The sequence below is a fragment of the Hipposideros armiger genome, unplaced genomic scaffold (genome assembly GCF_001890085.2).
Source record: "Hipposideros armiger isolate ML-2016 unplaced genomic scaffold, ASM189008v1 scaffold_507, whole genome shotgun sequence".
NCBI lineage: Eukaryota > Metazoa > Chordata > Mammalia > Chiroptera > Hipposideridae > Hipposideros > Hipposideros armiger.
This window is the reverse complement of record NW_017731857.1, coordinates 1,049,495-1,072,430: the sequence shown is the minus strand read 5'-3', so window position 1 is coordinate 1,072,430 and position 22,936 is coordinate 1,049,495. Positions and strand designations below refer to the sequence as shown.

Genomic DNA, 22,936 nt, shown 5'->3' with positions numbered 1-22,936 from the left:
GCCGGCCCGACTCGAGCTTTAAGAAAGGCCTGAGCAGATATTCTTTATGTCACCCTCACAAGTTTTCTCATTGGCAAGATGCATTCATAGGACACAAGTGATAGAATTATGGGAATATTTGCGAAATATGGATTAAAATAGCAAAATTAGCCTAGGGGAATTGGGAGACTTGCTCAATTAAATTTAAAAAATATCACCAGGAATTGGGATATGTACATGAAAATATTTTTGGGAAAATTTATAGGTTACAAATTGGCAATTTAAATTTAACCTACCAATATTCCCTTCTTATTACATCTATGGAGAAAAATAAAAGAGTGACTTGCCAAGGTCCTTTGAAGGTCAAAAGTAATGCTTTCCTGAGTTAGTTCCAGAGCATAGCGCATACTCGCTTTATCATATTATAGGCTGCTGTTAGCAATGTTGTTTTTTAACATCTAAACGGCTCCTGAGCTGATGTATATATAAGCAAGTGGCCATTTAGAGAAAGGCAACAGCAGTTCATTATTAATGCACTATGAGGAAAAGCTCTGCTTCCTGTTGCTGAAGACCAGAGTGCTAAAGAGAACAATGGGTCATTTTGGAGGCTAAAGTTAGAAACGGTTAGTATTAGAAATGGTACTGCTACTGAGAGAGTGTTTCCTCTTAAGTTCTGCCTTTTGAGACTTCTTCAATTACAGAGTTGAATTGCCTTATAAAAATATAAATGGAAGGAAATACAAAGTTGATGTACTCTGTCTTATTTTTAAACTTATTGTTAAATGATATATAACTGACTTACTTCTAGTTGAAGGAACAACACTCAGTCAAAGGGTATCACTTAGAACACCCCTCTGCCCTAATCATCCACTCTGAAACATTGTGCTTTGGGGGAGACCTAGAGAAATATTGAAACTTTATGATCCTGGTAAAAAGATCTCTGTTCAGACTATGTAACCCACTCAAGAAAAAAAAAAATGACACAAAAAAGGAGAGAACCAAGAGCACTGTTGTGAAGTACAATGAGGAACGGTCAGGAAGTCCTGTTATAGCAAAAGCTGTATATTGAAATGATGAAATCATGCATTTTATTTAAAATATAAAATATTTCAAACATATTAGGGCTGAAATAATATAGAGGATAAAGCAGGTAATGAATTCTTGTTTTATTTTAAGTGTTAAGAGCATAGATCTATGTTGGTTCACTTACCTTCAGTATTGAAGACTACCTGTCAAGAGAGATGTGAGGCCAACTGTTGTGGGGCTGTTCCCGTTGCAGGATGGCAGAGGATGACCCAAATCCCTGGTAATAATTGCTTTGGATCAGTGCATAAATTAGAGACCATCAAGGGTGTTTTTTTGTGTGTGTGTGTGGTTGTAATGTGTGGGATTATAATGTCAGCAGTTATAGTATCTATTTTATGTGTCCCCATCTGCACCCCCACTGTGCACAGCGTGGATTTGATTGATGGCACCAGTGGTGCAGGACAAGGCAAGATGTGCACATTTCCGTCTTCACTGGTCCTGGATGGGACCAGTATAGAAAGGATGGAAGATTCTCAGTGCATTAGGGTAGAATTGGGGCAAGGATTTCTCAGTGGCTGAGGGCCTCTCAGGCTTTTGCCGGGGTGGGTAGTCCAGGACTCTTACTCCTTAGAGGCCGTATGGACCATAAGATCCCCCATGCAGTTGCCTTGGTCGTATTCATGGTCATACCAAGAAATGTGCTGGATGAGGTGGTTGTCGAGGGCAATCTCCACCCCAGCATCAAAACAGAGATAGTGGTTGTCACAGAGGCAACCAGTTGGTGCTGCTCGTAGCCCAGGATGCTTGTCCGAGCCCTTAACCCTCGTTTCATCACCTCCTTGATCCTTGACCTTCTTGATGACCTTCTTGGTCATTGTATTTGGCATCTTTCTGCAGAGAGCCGATCAAATCCACAACAAATCAAATCCTGGAGAAGCCCCTCACCTCAGAGGTGGGGACTTAGAAGGTCAAGTCACTGAGTTTCCCATTCAGCTTAGAGTTGACCTTATATATAACCGTGGCAGGACCAGGGATGCAGGGATAATGATCACTGATATTAGATCACAGCTTGCCAAAGAAGCCATCATGATCCTCAGTCATGAATCTAGGTGGTGGGAAGAGGAAAAAAGACCATAGGATGTGGAATTAGAAAATGAAATTCAAGCCTAGCTGTTCTACACTGATTGTGTTATCTTTGGAGAGACACTAACCCTCTGTAAGATTCAATTTCCTCATCTGTAAACTAGGAATGATATGAACATTAAAAAAAATTACATCTATGAAAATACTTTCTAAAAAAACTACTGCACAGGGCTGGCCAAGTGGCTCAGTTGTTGAGTGCGAGCTCTGAACAACAGGGCTGTTGGTTCGATTTCCACATGTGCCAGTAAGCTGCACCCTCTACAGCTAAGATTGTGAACAACAGCTTGACCTGGAGCTGGGCTGCCATGAGTCACTGGTGACTGCGTAGGCTTCAGTGGGCTGCCATGTGCCACCGTCCAATGGCCGGTGACCAATTGCCTCAGCCAGGAAGAGCGCAATGATCATAATACCAACATGGGCCAGTGAAGCAGCGTCCTCCACAATTAGACTGACGAACAAAAGGACAACAACTTGGCTGTTCCCCTCCCCCAATTCCCCAATAAAAAGATATTAAAAAAAAGAATTAAAAAAGAAATACTGCACAAATATAGGTTATTATTCAACCCTACTCCTTAATAATGAAAAGGAGACTCAACTAGTTTGAAGTGACTTTCCTAAAGATACACATACACATATGTATGACTTAACTACTGATCTATCTTTGTACCTTTTGTGTTTGTCTTCAAAAATTTCAGAAGCAGATCTGAGCTTGCAGATCTGAGCTTGAAAAAAAGGAGCATTTTCTAGAGCAAGAAAATGTTGTAACTTAATTTATTTTTTTCACCTGGCATTTGTTGCTTTAGTTAATGCATCTCCAATTTTACAGAACTTGGGGCTGATTTGTGATTTATGATGTTTGCTCTGTAATTTCTTTGTTTTGGTGCTTCGGGCATGGAATGAAATTTTACTTGTTTGAAATTACAATTGCTTCTCCCGGGAATTCACCACCCTCACCCCCTCCCCACAAACCCACATGACACAGACACTGTAAAAGGGTCCTGCATTTTAAAAAGTAAGTAAAAATAATGCCACAAGTATGAGAGGACATTCACCAGTTGAAAACAACTTTTCATACCGAATGGTAAGCAGTAGTCTCTAGAATGTTCCCAAATAACCGTAACAAAGAACTGCTTTTCAATTCACTCCCCGAAGGCAAATAGGCAATCACAGAGCAGTGTGTGTTCCAGGAAGAAAAAACCCTGAACACTGAGTAAATAAAACACGGGCTAGTGCAGTCTCTTTTTTGTAAAATTGTTGATCTGAAAGGACTCCACAGCTAAAGATTGCTCTTAAAATGAATTCCAGCCGGCCAAGGGGCTCAGTTGGTTAAGAGCTCACTCAAGAGTTTGAGCTCTGAGCAACAGCGGTTCGAGTCCCAGCCCGAGCTGAGCAGCCGCTGAGCTGCCAACAGGTGGCAGGATGGCTCAGCTAAGAAAAAAAAACGGAATTCCATACTCATGGTTTTGAGTAGGTAGATTTTCAGATTTTCAGCAGCTTTCTCTGTGGCATGTGTGGTCACTTCCTCAGTGTCCTTTAGAATTGGGGTTCAGGGCCAAAGCTGGGCAGGACTTTTGAAGACAAGAATATGACTAGTCCCCATAGCTACTTCTGTTGAATCAATATTTGAACACATTGTCAATAATATGTGGAACAAAAGACATCCAGGACACATAGAAGAGGTATTTCATGACCCCTCTTGAGGTCTAGTTTCTCTTTCTTTTTAAAATTGTGATATAATTCACATATCGTAATATTCACCTTTTTTTTTTTTTAAAGATTTTATTGGGGAATTGGGAGAGGGGAACAGCCAAGTTGTTGTCCTTTTGTTCTTCAGTCTAGTTGTAGAGGATGTCGCTTCATTAGCCCATGTTGGTATTATCACTGTGCTCTTCCCAGATGAGGCAGTCGCCTGCCGGCCGCTCACAGCGGCTCACGCAACTCACGAAAGTTCACAAAAGCTCACGCCAGCAGCCGGCCAGCCCCACTGCAACCTACGCCCGTGTCTGGTGACCCACAGCAGCCCAACTCCAGGTCGAGCTGTTTTTCACCATCTTAGCTGTAGAGGGCACAGCATCACTGGCCCTCAATGTGGGATCCGAACCGGGGCCCTGCTGCTCAGAGCTTGTATCCCAAGCCAACTCCTAACCAACACGCCACTCGGCCAGCCCAATATTCACCTTTTAAAAGAACATAATTCAATGGCTTTTAGTATATTCACAAAGTTGTGCAACCGTCACCACCACATAACTCCAGAACATTTCTGTCTCCCCCAAAAGAAACCCCGTAACCATTGGTACTCACTCTGCATGCCCCTATCCCCCAGCCCCAGACAATCTACTTTCTGTCTCTATGGATTTACCTATTGTGAACTTTTTTTTTTTTTAAGATTTTTATTGGGGAATTGGGGGATGGGAACAGTACTGGGGAATTGGGGGAAGGGGAACAGGCAAGTTGCTTTTTGTTCTTCAGTCTAGTTGTGGAGGACATTGCTTCACTGGCCCAAGTTGGCACCATCATTGCGCTGTTCCCGGGCGAGGCAGATCAGTCGCTGGCTTCTGGACGGCTGCTCACAGCGGCTTGAGGGCCTCTCACGCTGGCTGCTGGCTACACACGGTAGCCCATGGCAACCCACTGCCACAGGAGCTGCAGCCTACGCAGTAGCCAGCGACTCACGGCAGCCCAGCTCCAGGTTGAGCTGTTGTTCAGCATCTTAGCTGTAGAGGGCAGTGTCACTGGCCCTCATATGTGGGGTCCGAACTGGGGCCCTCTGGCGTCCCAAGCCAGTTCTTAACCATCGCGCCACTCAGCCGGCCCTGAACTTTGTGTATAAATGGAATCATACAATATTTGTCCTTTTCATATCTGGCTTCTTTCACTTAACATACTGTTTTCAAGGCTCATCCATGTTGTAGCATGTATCACTACTTGATAGCTTTTTTATGGTCAATATTCTGTTGGAAGGATACACCACATCCATTCACCTGTTGATGGACGTTTGGGTTGTTTAAGACATTAGCTGTTGTGAAGGGGGGCGCTAAGAGCATTCATGTACAAGCTCAGGGAAGACATGTGTTTTCAGTTCTCTTGGGTATGTATGTACTTGGGAGTGGAATGGTTGGGTGTCTGGTCTCCCATTCTCCAAATCATCATATTGGTAACCTAAGAAGAAGAGGAATAAGCTTAGTTTGGATGGATTAAGAAACAGGATGGGTACGTACTGTTAGAGAAACTGTGGTCTTTGGGTTACATCTCATCGTTCTCTACTGTCCAACATTTAAAGAATGATATAACTAATTCTTGACTTTTTGAAAATAAATTCATACACTCCCGGTAGTCTCCTGCACCATGATTTCTCAAGGTGGAGAAGGCTATGGGCGTAGCCAGAAGGAAGAAAGAGGTTAGAGTTTATCAGAATTTGTGTGTGGATGGGAGGGGGGGGCGGTGTCATTTAAAAAGAGCCACTTGGTGCTCCCTCCATCCTGAAGAGGATTTAGCTTTTATTAAAATAACAGTGGAGACTTCATACCTTGGGATGGGGATGCTTTGTGGGGAGGAGGCCAAATGGGGGTCAGCCAGAAATCTCCATGTATGAAAAAATGAATGTGTGGCTTTGTTCTTAAAAATCCTGTAGCTGCTTTACTAGCAATAATGTTATTTCAATGATCTTCTGTTTTCTAAACTATTTAGATTTTATTTATGCTAGTGTGCAGAGTAATGTCCTGTTAATCGGAGATGTATGTGTTTGACATAGTAAACTTGTCATTTTGGAGAAAATACACCTTTTTTTTTTTTTCCTGCCAGCCCCAGATAAGCCCAGCCATCAAGGAAAGACCCCAAGTTGGAAGTATTCTATGCTGTGAGGATGTGTTTCGTGTTGACAGAATTAATTCACTAGAAAAGCCTTTCATTTGCTTGGTATCAGCAGTAGACTATCCAGAGGAACAGATTTCCTTTCCACCTATATATTTCCTTTATCCTGTCATCAGGGCAGAAGTAAGAATTTGGCTAATTTCTCATCCCAGAATGCTACCAGGGCCCCAGCACCACCAGGGGACCCAGCTGGTTTGCTAAGTGTTAATGACGTTTAATTACTTCCTGCTTTGCCTCCTCAGGGATTTTTCCTTTACATATAGGCCTTTAGGGCCTGAGCCCAAAGGAATGTGATAGATGATGGAACTTAATTTGGTCCCTTTAGGGAGGAGGGCCCTTCAACAATACAGAGCAAAGTCCTCCAGTTAGGGCAAGCCTGATCAAGTTAATCATTATGCTTTTTAACTGCAAACTACATGGAGAAATAGTTCTCTTCTGCCACGGCACTCTTTATAATAGACTTTATTTTTTAGAGCAGTTTAGGTTCACAGCAAAAGTGAGTGAAAAGCACAGAGACCGTCCATATGCTCACTACCCAGCCCACGCAGAGCCTCCTGCATTGTCAACACGCCCCCCAGGGTGGGACATTTGTTACAACTGATGAACCTACATTGACACGTCCTAATCACCCAAAGTCCATAGTTTCCATTAGCATTCTTGTTGTACATTCTGTGGCTTTGAACAATTGTACAATGACGTGTATCCACCATTATATAGTACCAAACAGAATAGTTTTATTGCCCCAAGGATCCCTCCCTCTCCCTAACCCCTGGCAACTGCTGATCTTTTTATGGTCTCCATAGTTTTGCCTTTTCCAAAATGGCATATAGATGGAATCATATAGTGTGTAGCCTTTTCAGATTGGCTTCTTTTGCTCAGTAATATGCATTTAAGTTTTCCTGTATGTCTTTTCAAGGCTTGAACTCTCACTTTTTTAGTACGGAGAAGGCAGCCATCTATAACCCAGGAAGCAGGCCCTCGGCAGACACTGTATCGGACAGCACCTTGATTTTTGATTCCCCATCCTCCAGAGCTGTGAGGAATAAATTTCTGTTGTTAACTAGCCTCCCAATCTATGCCACCCAAGCTGGCTGAGACAACCACTTTTTGAGATGTGATTGACATACAATAACCTGCATATATTTAACAGCTTTATTGAGGTGTAATTCACATACTGTGCAATGCATTCATCGAAAGTGTACAATTGAGTAATTTGTAGTGTATTTGCAATGCTTACATATACTTAATATGTACAACTCAGCCCATTTTGACACTGGGACATGCCCCTGAAACCATCACCATAGTAAAGATAAATTTGCACCACTCCACCACTCCCATTTGTAATGTCCTCCCCTCCTCCCTGGCAACCACTGATCTCCTTTCTGCCCTATGAAGTCATTTGCATTTTCAAGGATTTTATGTAAGTGAAATTAGTATGTACAGTTATTTTTGGTCTTGGTCTGGCTTCTTCATTCAGCATAATTATTTTAAGATACATTCATGCTATAGTATGGTAGCAATAGTTTATTTTAGTTGTTGTTGCTGAGAAGTATTCAGTTGTATGATTATACCACAATTTGCCTGTCTACTCACCTGTTGACAGAAATTGGGTTGTTAACAATTTGGGGCGATTACAAAGATGCCGCCATGAACATCCATGTGCAAATTTTTGTGTGACCTGTGCTTTCATTTTTCACGGGTAAATACCTAGGAGTGGCATGGCTGTATCATTGGGAAAGTATATGTTTCTCATTTTAAGAAACTGTAGAAACTGTTTTTCCATAGTGTTTGCAACATTTTGCACGTACTCCAGTGGTGTCTAAGAGTTCTAGGTGCTCTCCCGACTCCCCAACACTGTGCCTGGTCAGTCCCTTTACTCTTAGGCATTCTAGTAGATGAAAAGTGGTCCTACCCTCCTAGGAGTGCCTGCTACATTCCTAGCATCATTTCTCCGTTTTTGCTCATGCTGTTCTTGCCACCCGGATACCTCCCTAGCCAACCCTCATCTTAGTTAAACAGTTTTCCTTTAATGCGAGCCCCAGTGCTCTCTGCCCCCCAGGTTGAACCAAATTCTGACTCTTCATATATATATATATATATATATATATATACCCATAGAAGTCTGTGAATAATTTTTTTCGAAGCATATTTGCATTATGATGAGGTTCTCTGTTTGTGTGACTGTTTTCCCCACTCAAGGATGGGGAGCTAAAGCAAGGCTTGGCACATCATAGGTTTGCTATCATAAATGCAATGGCAGAGACAGGACTCGCCACCCTATGAATGGTACTCTTCCTGTATGACTTGAAAAATATAGCTCTATTTTCTCTTCTTTAAAGAGAGCCATCCACACAGTAATTGTTTTTGAAATTTATCCGTCAGAAACAATGTGTAGCTGTGGTAATATTTTTTAAAATGAAATGAACAATTGTCCTAATTCTTAAAAACATCCTTCCAACCTATAAGGTGGGTAAATGGAGTCAAAGATACTCATGAATGTCAAGGAAAGTAAATTTTGTCTGCATGAGGGTCGCCAGTCTGTCTTCACTTTACGATCTTAAGGTTTCCTGTCTCCAAGGATTTTGAAGCAGTTTTGAGTTAGTCATTAAGCCTGTAATATTTTGCTTATGTTGGTGAGTGGGGAAGGGGCAGGGTTAAAAATATATCTCAAGCAGCTTCTGAGACAATCTTGGAAGTCAGTAGTATCTGCAAGTTTTTCAACTCCCCAGATAATAGTCAGTCTGATGTGGTTTCTACAGGTTCACAGGAGGGAGGCAAAAACATGAAAGAGTGAGCTGGTTTCCAGGACAGTGGTTCCTGGTAATAAGGGGATGGTAAAGAGGTTAAGTTTCAAAGTCCGATTAGAAATCGCAGCTATGGAATTCGGAGTGATTGTCACTGAGGCTTTAAAGCCTGTGGATTTGGCCTGCTGTGCACAGACAGTGGTTCTTGGTTTTTAACCCAGAGCAAAGTGGCAGTGGAGCACAAAAACACACGCAGTGCCTTGTGGGGACTACTGAGTATGCTGGGATAATGCTCGGAATTAACCGGCAACTAAATGAGTTAAAAGAAAGCACCAGAATGTGGGAAGCCCTACGGCAATCTGGCTGACCAATCAAAATTATTTTGAAGTCTTCTTCCCATAGTGGCTTTTGTTCCAAGGCAAGGTAACCCCGTCCATCACGAGCTAAATAAAGCCCCAGGAAGATCAATACAGTCATGGTAAGATGAGACATTTTATGATTAAAGCCCATGACAGAGTGACCTGTGCAAGGATACAATGTAAAGCAGGGCTTCTCAAATTCTCAAGTGCACATGACCCACCTGCAAGCCTTGTGAAAATGGGGGTTCCAATTCAGTAGGTCCAGGCTGGGGCCTGGGATTCTACATTTTAAAAGAGCACAGGGGTGGTGCGGGTGCTGCCATCCTGAGACCACACTTTGAGTTGCAAAGGCAGAAACTTAAGTAAATGGGCTGCTCTTCCCTCTTTTATACCAGATTATGAAATTGTCCTGGAAAGCTCTCGGACAGAATCAATAAGTCTGTTGTTAACAGTCTTGCTCATCTCTGGAGGGTATGAAAATCAAATTCTGATTTCCATCTTCTCCTTTAAGAAAAAATGAAGGGGAATGGAAATCTCTTCATTAATGGCACCATGAGTCATTTGAAAAAGAATTCCAGACCTTGAGTTGTCTTTATTTTAGGGCTGAAAACACCATATCATATTTTACTGCTGCCCCTGATTACTGAATGAAGTTAAATTAAATCCAGTATGTTGCCTCCATAAAACAGGAATAACAGCAACGTTCAAAAAATGTTTAAATAGAAGTTGCATAAGAACAGTCACTTTTCTGGTTAAAACTTCAAAACCAGGGCTGTCTGGTTTGAGGATTAGATTATCTCTAGTGCAGGACCATCCTGAGTCTGCATAGATACTATCGTGTGGTGGTTTAAGGCACAGATCCTGAAGCCAAACTCCCTGGACTCAAATCCAGTGAGTCCTACTGCTTACCGACTATATACAATGGTTGGCTCATCTGTAAAATGGGTCTGCACTGTACAGGTGTTACTGGATTCAATGAGTTGATATTTGTAAAGCTCTTAGAACAGTGCTCAGCACCCAGTCGAGCTATATAAATGTTTGTTAAATATATGACTACAATAAATAGAGTAAGTTAATGTCATGTCTTAGTGGCTCTGTAGAATCCAGAGGGCCTGTGTCTCTTTTTACCAATTAAATACCACTCTACAAGGCTTTCCCAATAGGTATCTAGGTTAGAAAGAAAGGTGATATCAGCTAACCAATAGGGCAACCCAAAACAAATTCACAAAATCTGGGAATTTCTTTAATTTTGCTTATTTGAGTAGACTCATCTCAGTCCTTTGGTTTTGCAGCTGGTGATGTATATTGGGCAGGTGGCCAAGGATATCTTGAAGTGGCCCCGCCCCTCCTCCCCTCCCGTGGTGAACCTGGAGAAGAGAGTGCTTACTGAATATGGAATGCCATCGACGCACGCCATGGCGGCCACCGCCATTTCCTTCACGCTGCTCATCTCCACCATGGACAGATACCAGGTAAGGCGGCCTGAGTCCTCTCCCTCCCGTGTCAGGCTCTCCAACACTGAGGCAGTGGAGAGAGGGTCCACTTCTGAATTTCCTTTTAGAGCTGCTTGGAGGAGGGCCTTTGAGGCTTATGACGTAAAGACTACAGGGAGCTGAAACCTACTGAGCCGTGGATGACCTAAGTCAAGGGACCATATAATTTAGCATCCCAGTCAGTTTGTGCCTGAGGATGAAAGTGGACACCATCATCGGGACACCAGCCTGACATGGAGTGTCCAGGAATCGGGGTGTATCGCCTCCCCCATCAGGAAGCATTTGCACCCTCAGCTGCCTGACTAGACAGCACTGGAATCAGTGTTCTCATCCTGTTTGCAACAGACATGAGGAGTTTATGGTCCTCTAGGCTGCGAGGATCCCACCGAGTCCTCGCGCGAGGCTCCCCAGGGCCCGAGACAGAAGAGCCTGTGCCCCAAACTATTCCCCAGGGATGCCTCTGCCTCTGGCTGGGGCTCAACCATTAGAAATAATGGTTCCATGTTTCCTAGAAAACTATGTAAATGACAGAGGGTTAACAAATGTTGAAAATAGAATTTCACTTATTTAATAATATCTGCTTAGAAGCCAGTTATAGTCAGACATTTTAAAAGTTACTACTGCAATGAAGTATTGTTTTGCTTTTCTTAGAACCTTTGCTCTAGGTTTGTGCTTAATTTTATGAATCTTACCTTTGAACTGTTGGAAAATTGAGATTTCGTTAAGCAGTCTTGTTTATAAATGACAGTATTGTTTCTCCCTGCCCCTTCCCCCCTAGAAACCCAGGGACATTCCGAGTTCCACGTTGTGCAGAAATAGGGGAGTCAGCCTGCTATGGCTGGAAGAGGACAAGCTTTGTGTTGGGTCTTGGCTGTACCTGGTCACCTAGGGTTAGACCTCAGTTTCCTAAATAGGAAAGAGACAGGTATAAGGAATATTTCCAACTAAGTATAACCTTGTGTCATAACTGACTTAAGTGTCATGCCAGGATAAAAAAATGACTGAGCACCCCAGTACTGTTGGGATTAATTTAATGTAGACATCTGAGCTATGTCGTGCCCAGTGTCTTTTGCACTGGAAAGAGATAATGGGCCCAGCATCAGCCCCCAGCAAGCTGCTCTCAGCTTCAGAGAGGCCTGTGAACAAGCTGATGTTACTTTGGGAAAAAAACAGCACGTAGCGGCTTCCTGAAGGAAAACAGCTACCACTGCCACTTATGCACTCATTATAAGGCAACCTGGGCCTTCTTAAAAAATTCTTTTCAGCTCCCATGATGCAATCGTTTTCATAAGGCCTGGGCTGTTGTGGTCTTCTTTCTTATTTAATTTTTAATGATCAATATACTTAGCTATTTGGAGCACTGTTCATAAATAGCTCTAAATAAGGATTTGTTTATATAAATATGTGTGGAGCCTAATGCCCAAACTCTAATTTCAGAATATTAACTCATTAATTTTTAACTCTTCTGATTAAAATATGACATCCAATTAATAATAAATATTAAGAAAAGGCATACAGCCATGTGTTATGGAGCTCATGTGTTACATTGGAAAGAATATGCTGGACTTGGTTTCAGAAGGTGTGGCTTCTGGTTCTGACTGGGTCAGTTACCAGCTGTGTGACCTTGGGCAAGTCGTTTTGCCTCTCTGAGCCCCGGGTATGGTTGTGAGGATTTAATGTGATGATTGATGGGAAAGCATCCTTGTGCTGAAGTTCAATACTAATGTAACTTATCATCATGGTTAAGGGTTTCCTCATTTGTAGAATGGGGCTAAATTATGGAACCTACCTCAGAGACTTGTGCAAAGATTAAATGAGATGATGATTATAAAGTGCTTTGCATAATACAGGCAGTTTCCTATCATCTTTATTCTTATCACCATAGAAGACCACAGACATTAGTCCTTGAAGCACGTGGAATACATCACTATGTCTAGTTTATAAGCAGAATATCCGTATGTTTTTTATATGACTCGGCATTAGCCAAATTCCTCCGGCTGCTATTCCACCAGCAAATGTTGAGATTTGGTAAAGTCTGGACTGCAGCCTTGACATCTGTACATGAATATGCCCATTCTTAGCTTAGGCCCATTGTCCCTGGACTTCCGCAGGCCAGGATTTATCAGCACAGCACATGATGAAGTAGGTGATTGATCTTCCAGATGACAGCACTGTCCATCTCCCTTGCTCAGCTGTGTACTTCCTAAGTTTTAATCTCAGAATGGGTAGAAATAAATATTTATTCCACTAAAACTGTCAGCACAATATAGCTATAGATGTAAGTCTTAAAGCCAAGTTCTACTATAGCTTATGTTGTGACACTTCCTCCCAGAACTATATTCCTTGGCCACTTGTCCTTTCTTTCCTTAGTTTCCCCATTTTTCAAATCATCTGAATGCTGGTCTAGGGCATGTGAGGTAGAGACTGGCAGTTACTGGACCAGGAATCCTGTTGCCTTCTATGGCATCGAATTGTGTATGTCTGCGCACAATCTAATGTCCTTGTTTTTTCTTCTCTGCCTGCAGTATCCCTTTGTTCTGGGGCTGGTGATGGCTGTGGTGTTTTCCACATTGGTGTGTCTCAGCAGGCTCTACACTGGGATGCACACAGTCCTGGTAAGACTTCGTGGTTGGGTCTTGGGGTGATTGTCGGAACAGTATAGTAGCTGGTGTGTCAATGTGTTCTTCATACAACGTTTTTATAAAGCTATTTGCATATGTAATTATATTTTCCATCAGGCCAGAGAGTGAAGTAATTATTATTTTATGGCACATTCATAATAATAATAATAATAATAATAATAATGAAGAATCATTAAGATAATACTAAGGAGACTGAACTGAGCTAAACCCTCATGACTTTGAAGATTGGCTAGAATGGTAACAGGGACTTAGGTAATTTATTTTCATGCTGGTTTACTGATGATGAAACAAGCAGTTCAGGAGAACCACCCAGGGTCAAGGGTGCAAGTGACTGGACACAGTTCCCCTCTTAGGTCCTCACAGATGTGGGCCTGATTTTCAGGGGTCTCATCTGCCCTTGCTGGGTAAGGGTCATCCCATGCAGAAGAACCCAGAATCATACTGTTCTGGAGAGGTGGGGTATGGAGAGACACACATCTGCATTTAGAGACCTGTCCACCCTTTTACCATATTAGGAGTTTTTTCCAGGGCTGCCACCGTTAAAATTACCTAGATTATATTTCCTAGTGTACCAGCCAGCTGCCTTGAAGTCCCAGAGCCTAAGGCTGGCCATGGTTCACCACGGGCACTATTTATCATCGTAATTGGTACAAGAATGTCTTTAAAAAGGAATAGGCCCTTGCGAATTGTGTTCCTCTCAATATGAAGCTACAAATTGCATTAGCAAAAGATGCTTAAAGAAATGGCACTCTTGACTGGCCCTCTTCTTCCTACCTGGTGCCTTAGTGTTGGTTATCCTGGGAAAGGCGATGGGGAGCGGGGCGAAGGGCAGAAGCAGCAGAGGTGAACAGATTGAGGGGGAGAGTTTGTCAAAATGGGCAGAGGCACAGAACTGGGAGGAAGTCAACCCAGAGAAAGGGGGTTGCACTAGATCGGAGAGGAACATCCTGCTTTCTTCTTAAAAACACTAATCCTAACTCAAAGGAGAGTGACTGGAGTCAGGGTGAGACTGGAGTCAAGTGAGGTACAATAATGAAAGGGCGCCAAACAACTCAGGAATCGAGATAAATGATTTTATCGCAGCATTTTTAAAAACCAAAATTAATGCAAAAATATATCCACATTTTAAATAAAGAGCAGCTCTGAGCCTGTATAACCCAGCCTCTAATCCTGGCCCCACTCCCAGATCTTAAAAATACTACAGGAGCAATTAGGGGCCAAGTTTACTCTTCTACCTACTAAGGAATGTCCCTGCTGTCCCCATTCCATTGCACAGTGTGTCTAGTGGCTTCTTAGATGAGAGGGGAGAAGGGGAGAAGGGCATTCTCAATTTACTACACCACTGCTTTATATTATAATATAAAGAGGTTCTCTCCAAATACAGCCACAGATTTAAATGTGGAGCGAAGCAGAACTTGGGTGTTGTGGTTTTTCTTTTATCTGGGGCTACTTTTTAATTTCCATAGGTTTTAATAAAAAATGATCTTGGAAACTCAGGTTAAAATTAAAACCAAAGTAAACACAAGGCTGTGGAACGGCAGACATGAATAGAGGGCAGAGAAAACCCACCTCAATAAAAATACAGCGACATGTCTCTTTTCATTTTAAAGCGGGTTATAGGCTTGGAGAACCAGATATTTGTGGGGAAGATCATTTAGGCCTCTCATTCAGATGCAGGGAGCTACTCTTTCTGGAGCAGCTGACCTAGAAGAACCAGAGCAAGGGGTCATAGCAACTATTCCTCCACCCCTTCCTCTTATTCCACGTTCGCCACCTGGGGTTTCTTTTACACATATGATTTTTATTTCGTAAAGATCTTAGACCCTGACTCAGGCCCAGCCCCCAGTCAGGGCCAGAGGCATGGCCTAGGGTACGATGGTACCTAATTTTTAATAGCAGAAGGGAACAGTGGTTTTAATAGTGGGATAGAATTAAATTGTGGCTTGGTAGGCTTGTTTGTTCAGCAGCAATTTAATAAGCTCTGCTGGGTGCCAGGCTTGGAGCTACATCTGGGAAATACTGAGGTAAACAAAACCTACCTCACCCTCCTGAGTCTTCAAGTCTGTTGATGGAGACAGATGTATAAAGTCTGATTGCTGGACATGACAAGCACTATAATTAGCATGGAACAGCTGGATTGGGCCAAGGTGGCATGCCTTTCCCCTGAACCCCTTACAGTCTCCTGGGACTGCCCTGCACTAATGGTTCTCAGCCTTGGCTGCATATTCAAATCCCATGGAAAGTTTTTAAAGAAATATCTGGGGATATTTGGGCATCCCTGTTCATAGCAGCAGAATTATTCCCAATAGCCAAAAGGTGGAAGCAAACCACGTGTCCATTGACAAATGAATGGATAAACAACATGTGGTACATATGTACAATGGAATATTAGTCAGCCTTAAAAAAGAAGGAAATTCTGACACATGCTACAACACAGATGAACCTTGAAGACATTATGCTAACTGAACTAAGCCAGTCACAAACAGACAAATATTATATGATTCCACTTATATGAGGTCCTTATCGCCAAATTAACAGAGACAGAAAGGAGAATCATGGTTACCCAGGGTAGAGGGGAAGGGGGAATGGGAGTTGTTCTTTAATGGGTACAATTTGGGAAGATGAAAAAGTTCTGGAGATTGACAGTGGTGATGGTTGCACAAAAATGTGAGTGTCCTTAATGCCAGTCATTTAGGGGGCTGCCTGTTTTATATAAACGGTTCTCTGTTCATGAAGAGGAAAAGCAATTCATGAAGAACTTATGTCGCCCATTAAGAAATCACTCCTGGGATTTTTCCGATCAAGATGGTGGAGTAGGTAAATGCTGTGCTCACCTCCTCTCAAGACCACATCAATTACAACTAAACTACAGAACAACTATTACTGAGAATTGCCTGAAGTCTAGCTGAACCGAAACCCTCCAACTATGGACATACAGAAGAAGCCACCTCAAGACTGGTAGGAGAGGCAGAGACGTGGAATGGGTCGTCCCACACCCAAGTGTGACCATTAAAAATTGGGATGGATATCTCAGCTGAAGAGGTACCCCCCAGGAGGAGCAAGGGGTCCCAGCCCCACACCAGGCTCCCCAGCCCAGGGTTCCACTGCAGGGGAGAGAAGTCTCCATAACTTCTGGTTGTGAAAAACAGTGGAGATTGTAGCTGAGTGAGACATAGGGCGGCTAGAGTTCCAGGCACCCCTCTTAAATGGACTGTGCACAGACTTACTTGCTGATGGACTCACCTGCTCTGAGCTCCAGTGCTGGAGCAGCAGCTCAAAAGGCTCCAGGGACAGTCAGGTAGGAACTGAATTGCCTAACTTCAGGGTAAGGGCTGGAGTGGGGAGCTTTGTGCTGGAGAGAGGAGCTGGTGGAGGCCATTGTTTCTTTGTTGAGTCCTCCTCTTCCCTGCATGAAGACACAGGCAGATGCCATATCTGAGTCTCCATCATACTGGCTGTCACCTTTCATCTGCCCCACCCTAGTGATTCCCTGAGACCCTGTCTCACCCAACTTCTGGGTACACCCAAGCTGATTCCAGTGGCTTTTTTGTACAAACAACCTGTCTTACCTCAGGCTGCAGACTTTCCTAAAATCTCTCAAAGGCTCACAAAACCCAAATGAGCAGCATCTGGCTTCAGCATGTCCTGCACCTCTGGCTGAGCAGCCCTAAGTCTGGCACTAGTGACAGCCAGCCTCAGCTCATAGATTGGCCTCTCAAGGCACCTCCAAGCTCACTGTGGATGGCAGCCATCTATGGATTGCTTTGTGGCTCATACCAGGTGGCCCCAGGCAAGTCATAGGCTATGACTAAACTTGATCTGTGGTGGGTCCCTCAGGAGGCACCAGAGCTGGCATGTCCAATGGCCTGTTTTGGACCAAGCCAGAGCATCACCCGGTCACCTCCAAGAACAACACACTCAGAGGGCAGACTGGACAGGCACCAGAGCCCCACTAAAGCTCTGTAGGGTCAGCCCTTGTATGACAGCTCCTCCACTGTAGTCATAGCCAGTCCTCATAACCAATCAGCCTGAGGGTCAATCTCTCCTGCTGACATGCAAACAGCAACCAATGCTCAATTACAGCAGGAGGGCACACACAACCCACACAAGGGACACACCTGGAGCACCCGGCTCTGGTGACCAGAGAGACGGCACCACTCAGTCCAACAGGACACCTACTATGTAAGGCCACTCACTCTACTAAGATTGGGAGGCATAGCAGCCCTACATAGAAACAAATACAGGGAGGCAGCCAAAATGGGGAGACAAATATGTTCCAAATAAAAGAACAGAACAAAACTCCAGAAAAAGAACTAAACAAAAATGGAGACAAGCAATCTACCTGACACATAGTTCCAAACACTGGTTATAAAGATGCTCAATGATCTCAGAGAACTTCAACAAAGAGATAGAAAACATAAAAAAAGAACCAGTCAGAAATAAAGAATACAATAACTGAAATGAAGAATACATTAGAAAGAACCAATCATAGATTAGATGAAGCAGAAGATCAGATCAGCAAGTTGGAAGAGAAGGTAGCAGAAAACACCCAATCAGAACAGCAAAATGAAAAAAAAAATCCAAAAAATGAGAATAGTTTAAGGGGCCTCTGGGACAACATCAAGAGTACCAACATTTGCATCATTGGGGTACCAGAAGGAGAAGAGAGACAGCAAGGAATTGAAAACCTAGTTAAAGAAATAATGACGGAAATCTTTCCTAACCTGGCAAAGGAAATAGATATACAAGCCCAGGAAGCACAGAGAGTACCAAACAAGATGAACCCAAAGAGGCCCATGCCAAGACACATCACAATTAAATTGCCAAAGGTTAAAGACAAAGAAAGAATCTTAAAAGCAGCAAGAGAAAAGCAGTTAGTTACCTTCAAGGGAGCTCCCATAATATTGTCTGCTGATTTCTCAACAGAAAAATTGCAGGCCAGAAGGGATTGGCACAAAATAATCAGTCATAAAAAGCAAGGACCTACAACCAAGATTACTCTATCCAGCAAAGCTATCATTTAGAATCAAAGGACAGATAAAGATCTTCCCAGATAAGAAAAAGCTAAAGAAGTTCATCACCATCAAACCAGTATATTACAAGAAACATTAAAAGGACTTCTTTAAGAAGAAAAAAAAAAGATAAAAAATATGAGGGGCCAGCTGAGTGGCTCAGTTGGTTAAGAGCTCGCTTAACCAACTGAGCTCTGAGCAACAGGGTCGCCGGTTCGATTCTTGGCCTGAGCTGAGCTGCCGCTGAGGCAGGATGGCTCAGCTAAAAACAATCAAACAAACAAAAAACCCAAATATATAGCTATAACTATGTATCTATCTCACAGACTGAAAGTAAAGGGATGAAAAAAGATATTTCATGAAAATTGAAACAAACAAACAAACAAACAAACAAAAGAGCTGGAGTAGCAATACTTATACCAGACTAAATAGACTTTTAAAAAGCTATAACAAGAGACAAAGAAGGACCGAGTAATCTCACTTCTGGATATTTATCCAAAGAAACCCAAAATGCTACTTTGAGAGGACATGTGCATCCATGTGTTCATTGCAGCATTATTTACAATGGCCAAGATATGGAGGCAGCCTGGGTGTCAGTCGATACAAGAATGGATAAAGAGGAGGTGGTACATATACACAATGGAATATTGCTCGGCCATGGAAGGGAATGGGTTCTCACCACCTGTGGTATCATTGATGGACCTGGAGGGTACTGTGCTGTGTGGAGTATGTCAGACAGAGAAAGACAGCTGCAATGTGATTTTGCTTATGTGTGGAATCTAAGAACAAAATAAACAAAACAGAAACAAGCTCATAGATACAGAGAACATATTGATGATTGCCAGATGGGAGGGGGGTTGGGAGCAAGGTGTAAAAGGTGAAGAGATTAAGAAGTACAAATGGATAGTTACAAAATAGTCATGGGATATATAAAGTAAAGCACAGGGAATATAGTCAATGATTTGGTAATAGCTATGTATAGTGCCAGGTGGGTACTAGGTTAGGCAGGGGGATCACTTCTTAAATTATATAAATGTGTAACCACTATGCTGTACTCCTGAAATTAATATAAAATAACATTGAATGTCAAAATAGATAAAGTATAAAAATAATAATAAAATGAATATATTTAACTTAAAAAAGAGAAATCAGCCCCTGTCAGAGGTGAATGGCTTGCTGTGATGTCAGGCTCCAGGTGACTCCCGGTCCGGCCTCAGGGAAGGACGGAGAGTCATTAAACCTGCATGTGCCGTCACCATCCTGCCAAACCAGCTCTGGCGCTGCCTTTATCTACCAAGACGCCCAAATAAGAAACTTGGGCATCCCCGTCGTTCCTCCCGTTCCACACCCCATCAGCCAGGTCGTCATCAAGCTGAATTAATTCTGAGTTTTAAAAATGTCTTAAAGCTGTTCTCACACCACGGCCAGGAAGTTAGATCCAAATCTGATTATACTGCTCCACACATGGAGAAGTTTTTCCATCTCCTGGTGGGTGTGAATGATGACACAGATGGCCCCAACTGTGAGCTGCATCCATTTGGAGACCCTAGGGGGATCGACCATTGAGAGAAGTCAGCATTGTTTATGGCAAAGCATGAAAATAAAACATGGGGTCCTGATGACATTTTTGAGCTGCTGAATGGGCCATACCTGGGACCACCCTTTCTCTAGGCTCTCCAGTCAAGGTAAAAAATTCTTTATTGCTCAAGCTGATTTTTATTGAAGTCTTACATTTCCCATAGTGAAAATCATCCTAACCAATGATTTACAGAAGCAGTGTTTTGATGTATAATTTCATGTTCTCTTGGTTTAAAGAGTAAACCAATTGCAGCCAGCTGAAGAGGGTGCATGGTGGGTGAAGGAGGGAGAAAGAAAGGGTAGAATGTCTTGGAAGGACTGGGTCGCTCATGGAATCCAACACAGATGGAATCCGACAACTAAGCCTCCGGAAGGGCCGGACCACGGTGACTCTGAGAGTAACTTCCTCTCCCTTTAGAGTGTACCTCTTTGCACAGAACCCAGCTGCCACCAACTGCTCTCTCAGATCAAAACCTTCATTTCCAGAGATGAAACTTTGATTGAACTGGGCAGTACCCTTGGACCAGTGAGCCTTGGCAAGGGGACAGGGCCAGACAGCAGAAAAGCCACCCCTGTGGGCTGTAAAGGCGATGCCCAGAGATCAGGGACTAGCAAGACAACTCAGCGAGTTCACCACTATTGAGAATGCCCCAACTCAAGTGGTTAGCGTCTGCATGAGTCAGGGCTCCTTGAATGCAAATAACAGGAACCAACTCCAACTTGCTTAGGCTTGAAAGGACATTTCCTGATTTTTGTAATCACAGTGTAGGAAAGGCAGAGGTGAAGGTGGCCATTGCCAGAGTGGGACCCCAGGTTTACATCTTCATTGGAAGTCTCCCCCACTGTTTCCCAAGCTTCTCTCTGCAAGGTGGAGCCAGGGTTTTGGGCTGCCTTCTCTCTGAGACTAGAGCCAGGGAGTTCAGGACTTAAATTCTTTCTGTTGCACTCCTGAAAGGATTCCAGTGGGGAGAATTTCAATAAGGGTGTTAATTGGCCTGGCCTGGATTATGAGCCCATTGCTGCAGCAAACGCTGTCCAGCGGGTGCTGAGGACTGTAATGGGACCACGGGTCAGGAGCCCGTGTGGGTGAGCAGGGGCTGTGATTGGCAGCCAGGGTTACGGTTAGTGTTAGAATCCGTATGTGGGAGGGGAAAGGTAGTTCTCCAAAATAAAATGGGTCTGTCATCAGAAGAAGAGGGCAGACAAAGTCCCAGTGATATCCTTTCTACACTGACATCACTGCATTTTCCTAGTCTTTCAAAGACTCAAAAACTGGGTATTATATTTGCGTTTGTGGGGAAAGGAGGGCTAGAGCAAATCAAGAAGGCTGATCATACTGTATTTGTGATACCCCAAATAAATCAACCTCTACAGCCCTTTGACTGTAAAGCAATCGTCTCTAATATATTATCAGTAAAATTAGCCAGAATTGTTGTTGTTAGATTAGTGAATTCTAATTAGTGAATTAGTTCCATTGTTTGAACTTGAATTAGCTGAAATGCTGCTCTAATTATATATTCCCTAAATTGTTTGATCTGTGGAATTATATAGATATTAGGTCTTATTTGCTTATTTGTTTATATTTTCCCTAAGTATCCTTTAGTTTTGGTTTGAGTTGGAGAATGTTAAGAAGGCTTCTCAAATATTAAATTATCTGCAGACCATACAAAATTGGGTTCTGGCTTTGGACTAGAGCATTTTTGGTGTGTTTTTTTCAAGTTCTTTGAAACTCCTTAAAAAAAAAAACAACTTATTTCAAACTGCCTTACTTAATATGGAGAAGAAAGCTACTTGTAGTATAAATTACACCCTACTAAGCCTTACTTTCTGTTATTCCCTGTTGGATGAGTTATTTACTGAGATAAAAAGGGAATTTGGTTGTGTATCAGTCACCACAGTTTGATACCCATGTTTTCTCTTCACCTAAAAGCAAATATTTTCAGCCTTTTATAAAAATAGAGAATATTTCTGGTTTCAAAAGTAGTAAGTACTCACAGTAAAACATGTGTCTTCTCGTGTTGTTAAAGTTTGTTGTTTTTTTTAAAAAGCAAAACAAGTCAATGTTAGTTAATCCCCATAGGCGAGGTTCAGACAGCCATTAGGATGATTTAAAGGGAAACTGAAGGCATTTCACGCATCTGTATTAGCTGAATCAAAATTAGGACTTAGCACAATTTCCCACAAGGACTGCTCAGGTTATTCCCAACAAACATTAGTAAATTGATTATCTTCTTTCTCAACACTATCCAAAAAGTTACAATTGGGGCATGGTTTTCCATCTGTTCTGTAAGTGTGGGACGAATAGGCTACTGGGACTGCTCTCAGTCTAGGAGGGGAGCTGGAGTGAGCCTTGAGTGCAGCCCACAGAAAGTGTACAAACACAGAAGCTGGCCAAAGCACCGGAGTCCTGCAGAGGCCCGAGGTCCCGACAGGGCAGTGAGCCGACATCTAAAGAGCTAAGCAGGCATGGACTGGTACTGGGCCAGTTTGCTGCAGACCTGAAGCCACTTAAATCCTTCCTGCTGTCATAGAACCTACTTGGCCTTTATCATTCTGTGGCCTGGGGTCCCAGAAGCTCTTCCAGTGTGGGGTTCTGTCAGACCTGAGGGAGTGTGACAACTGACAATTAGCCTGACCAGGAGGGAGGGCAGGGAACTCTCTGAGGCTAATGGCTGGACAGCCAAGCTAAACAGACCAGGCCTGCAGCTACAGAGATGGTCCACGGAGGCTGAGTCAACATTGAGGTAGCTCTGGGGAAGCAAGTAGTTTATTTACCTCCGGGTGAAGTGCCTCGTCTACCCCAGGGGGTAAAGAGGGAGCTCAGGTAAATGCTTCGAGTCTAAGTTGTACTGAGAATGCATCTACTTTCCCAAATTAAAAAAATAAAGCAACCACATTGAGGGATAGAGCGCAGATTTGAGATCTGGCAGTGCTGTGGGCTGTGCTCTAGGTGAGTCCTAGTGACTGGTTAAATGAGAATAAGGGACGGGTGGGCCAGCCGAGTGGCGCGATGGTTGGGAGCTGGCTTGGGATGCCAGAGGGCCCCGGTTCGGATCCCACATATGAGGGCCAGTGACACTGCCCTCTACA

General features: G+C 43.1%; 1 protein-coding gene across 2 annotated transcripts in view; it reads left to right on the top strand.

Annotated features, from left to right (window-relative positions):
• The window catches only part of SGPP2 (sphingosine-1-phosphate phosphatase 2), a 128,545-nt gene that overhangs the window by 92,931 nt on the left and 12,678 nt on the right, over nt 1–22,936 (top strand). For both annotated transcript variants that reach the window (XM_019667822.1, XM_019667823.1), the window contains exons 3-4: nt 10,414–10,593; nt 13,140–13,229. In XM_019667822.1, the coding sequence (XP_019523367.1) occupies nt 10,414–10,593; nt 13,140–13,229 (270 nt within the window). The remainder of the gene's footprint in view (nt 1–10,413; nt 10,594–13,139; nt 13,230–22,936) is intronic.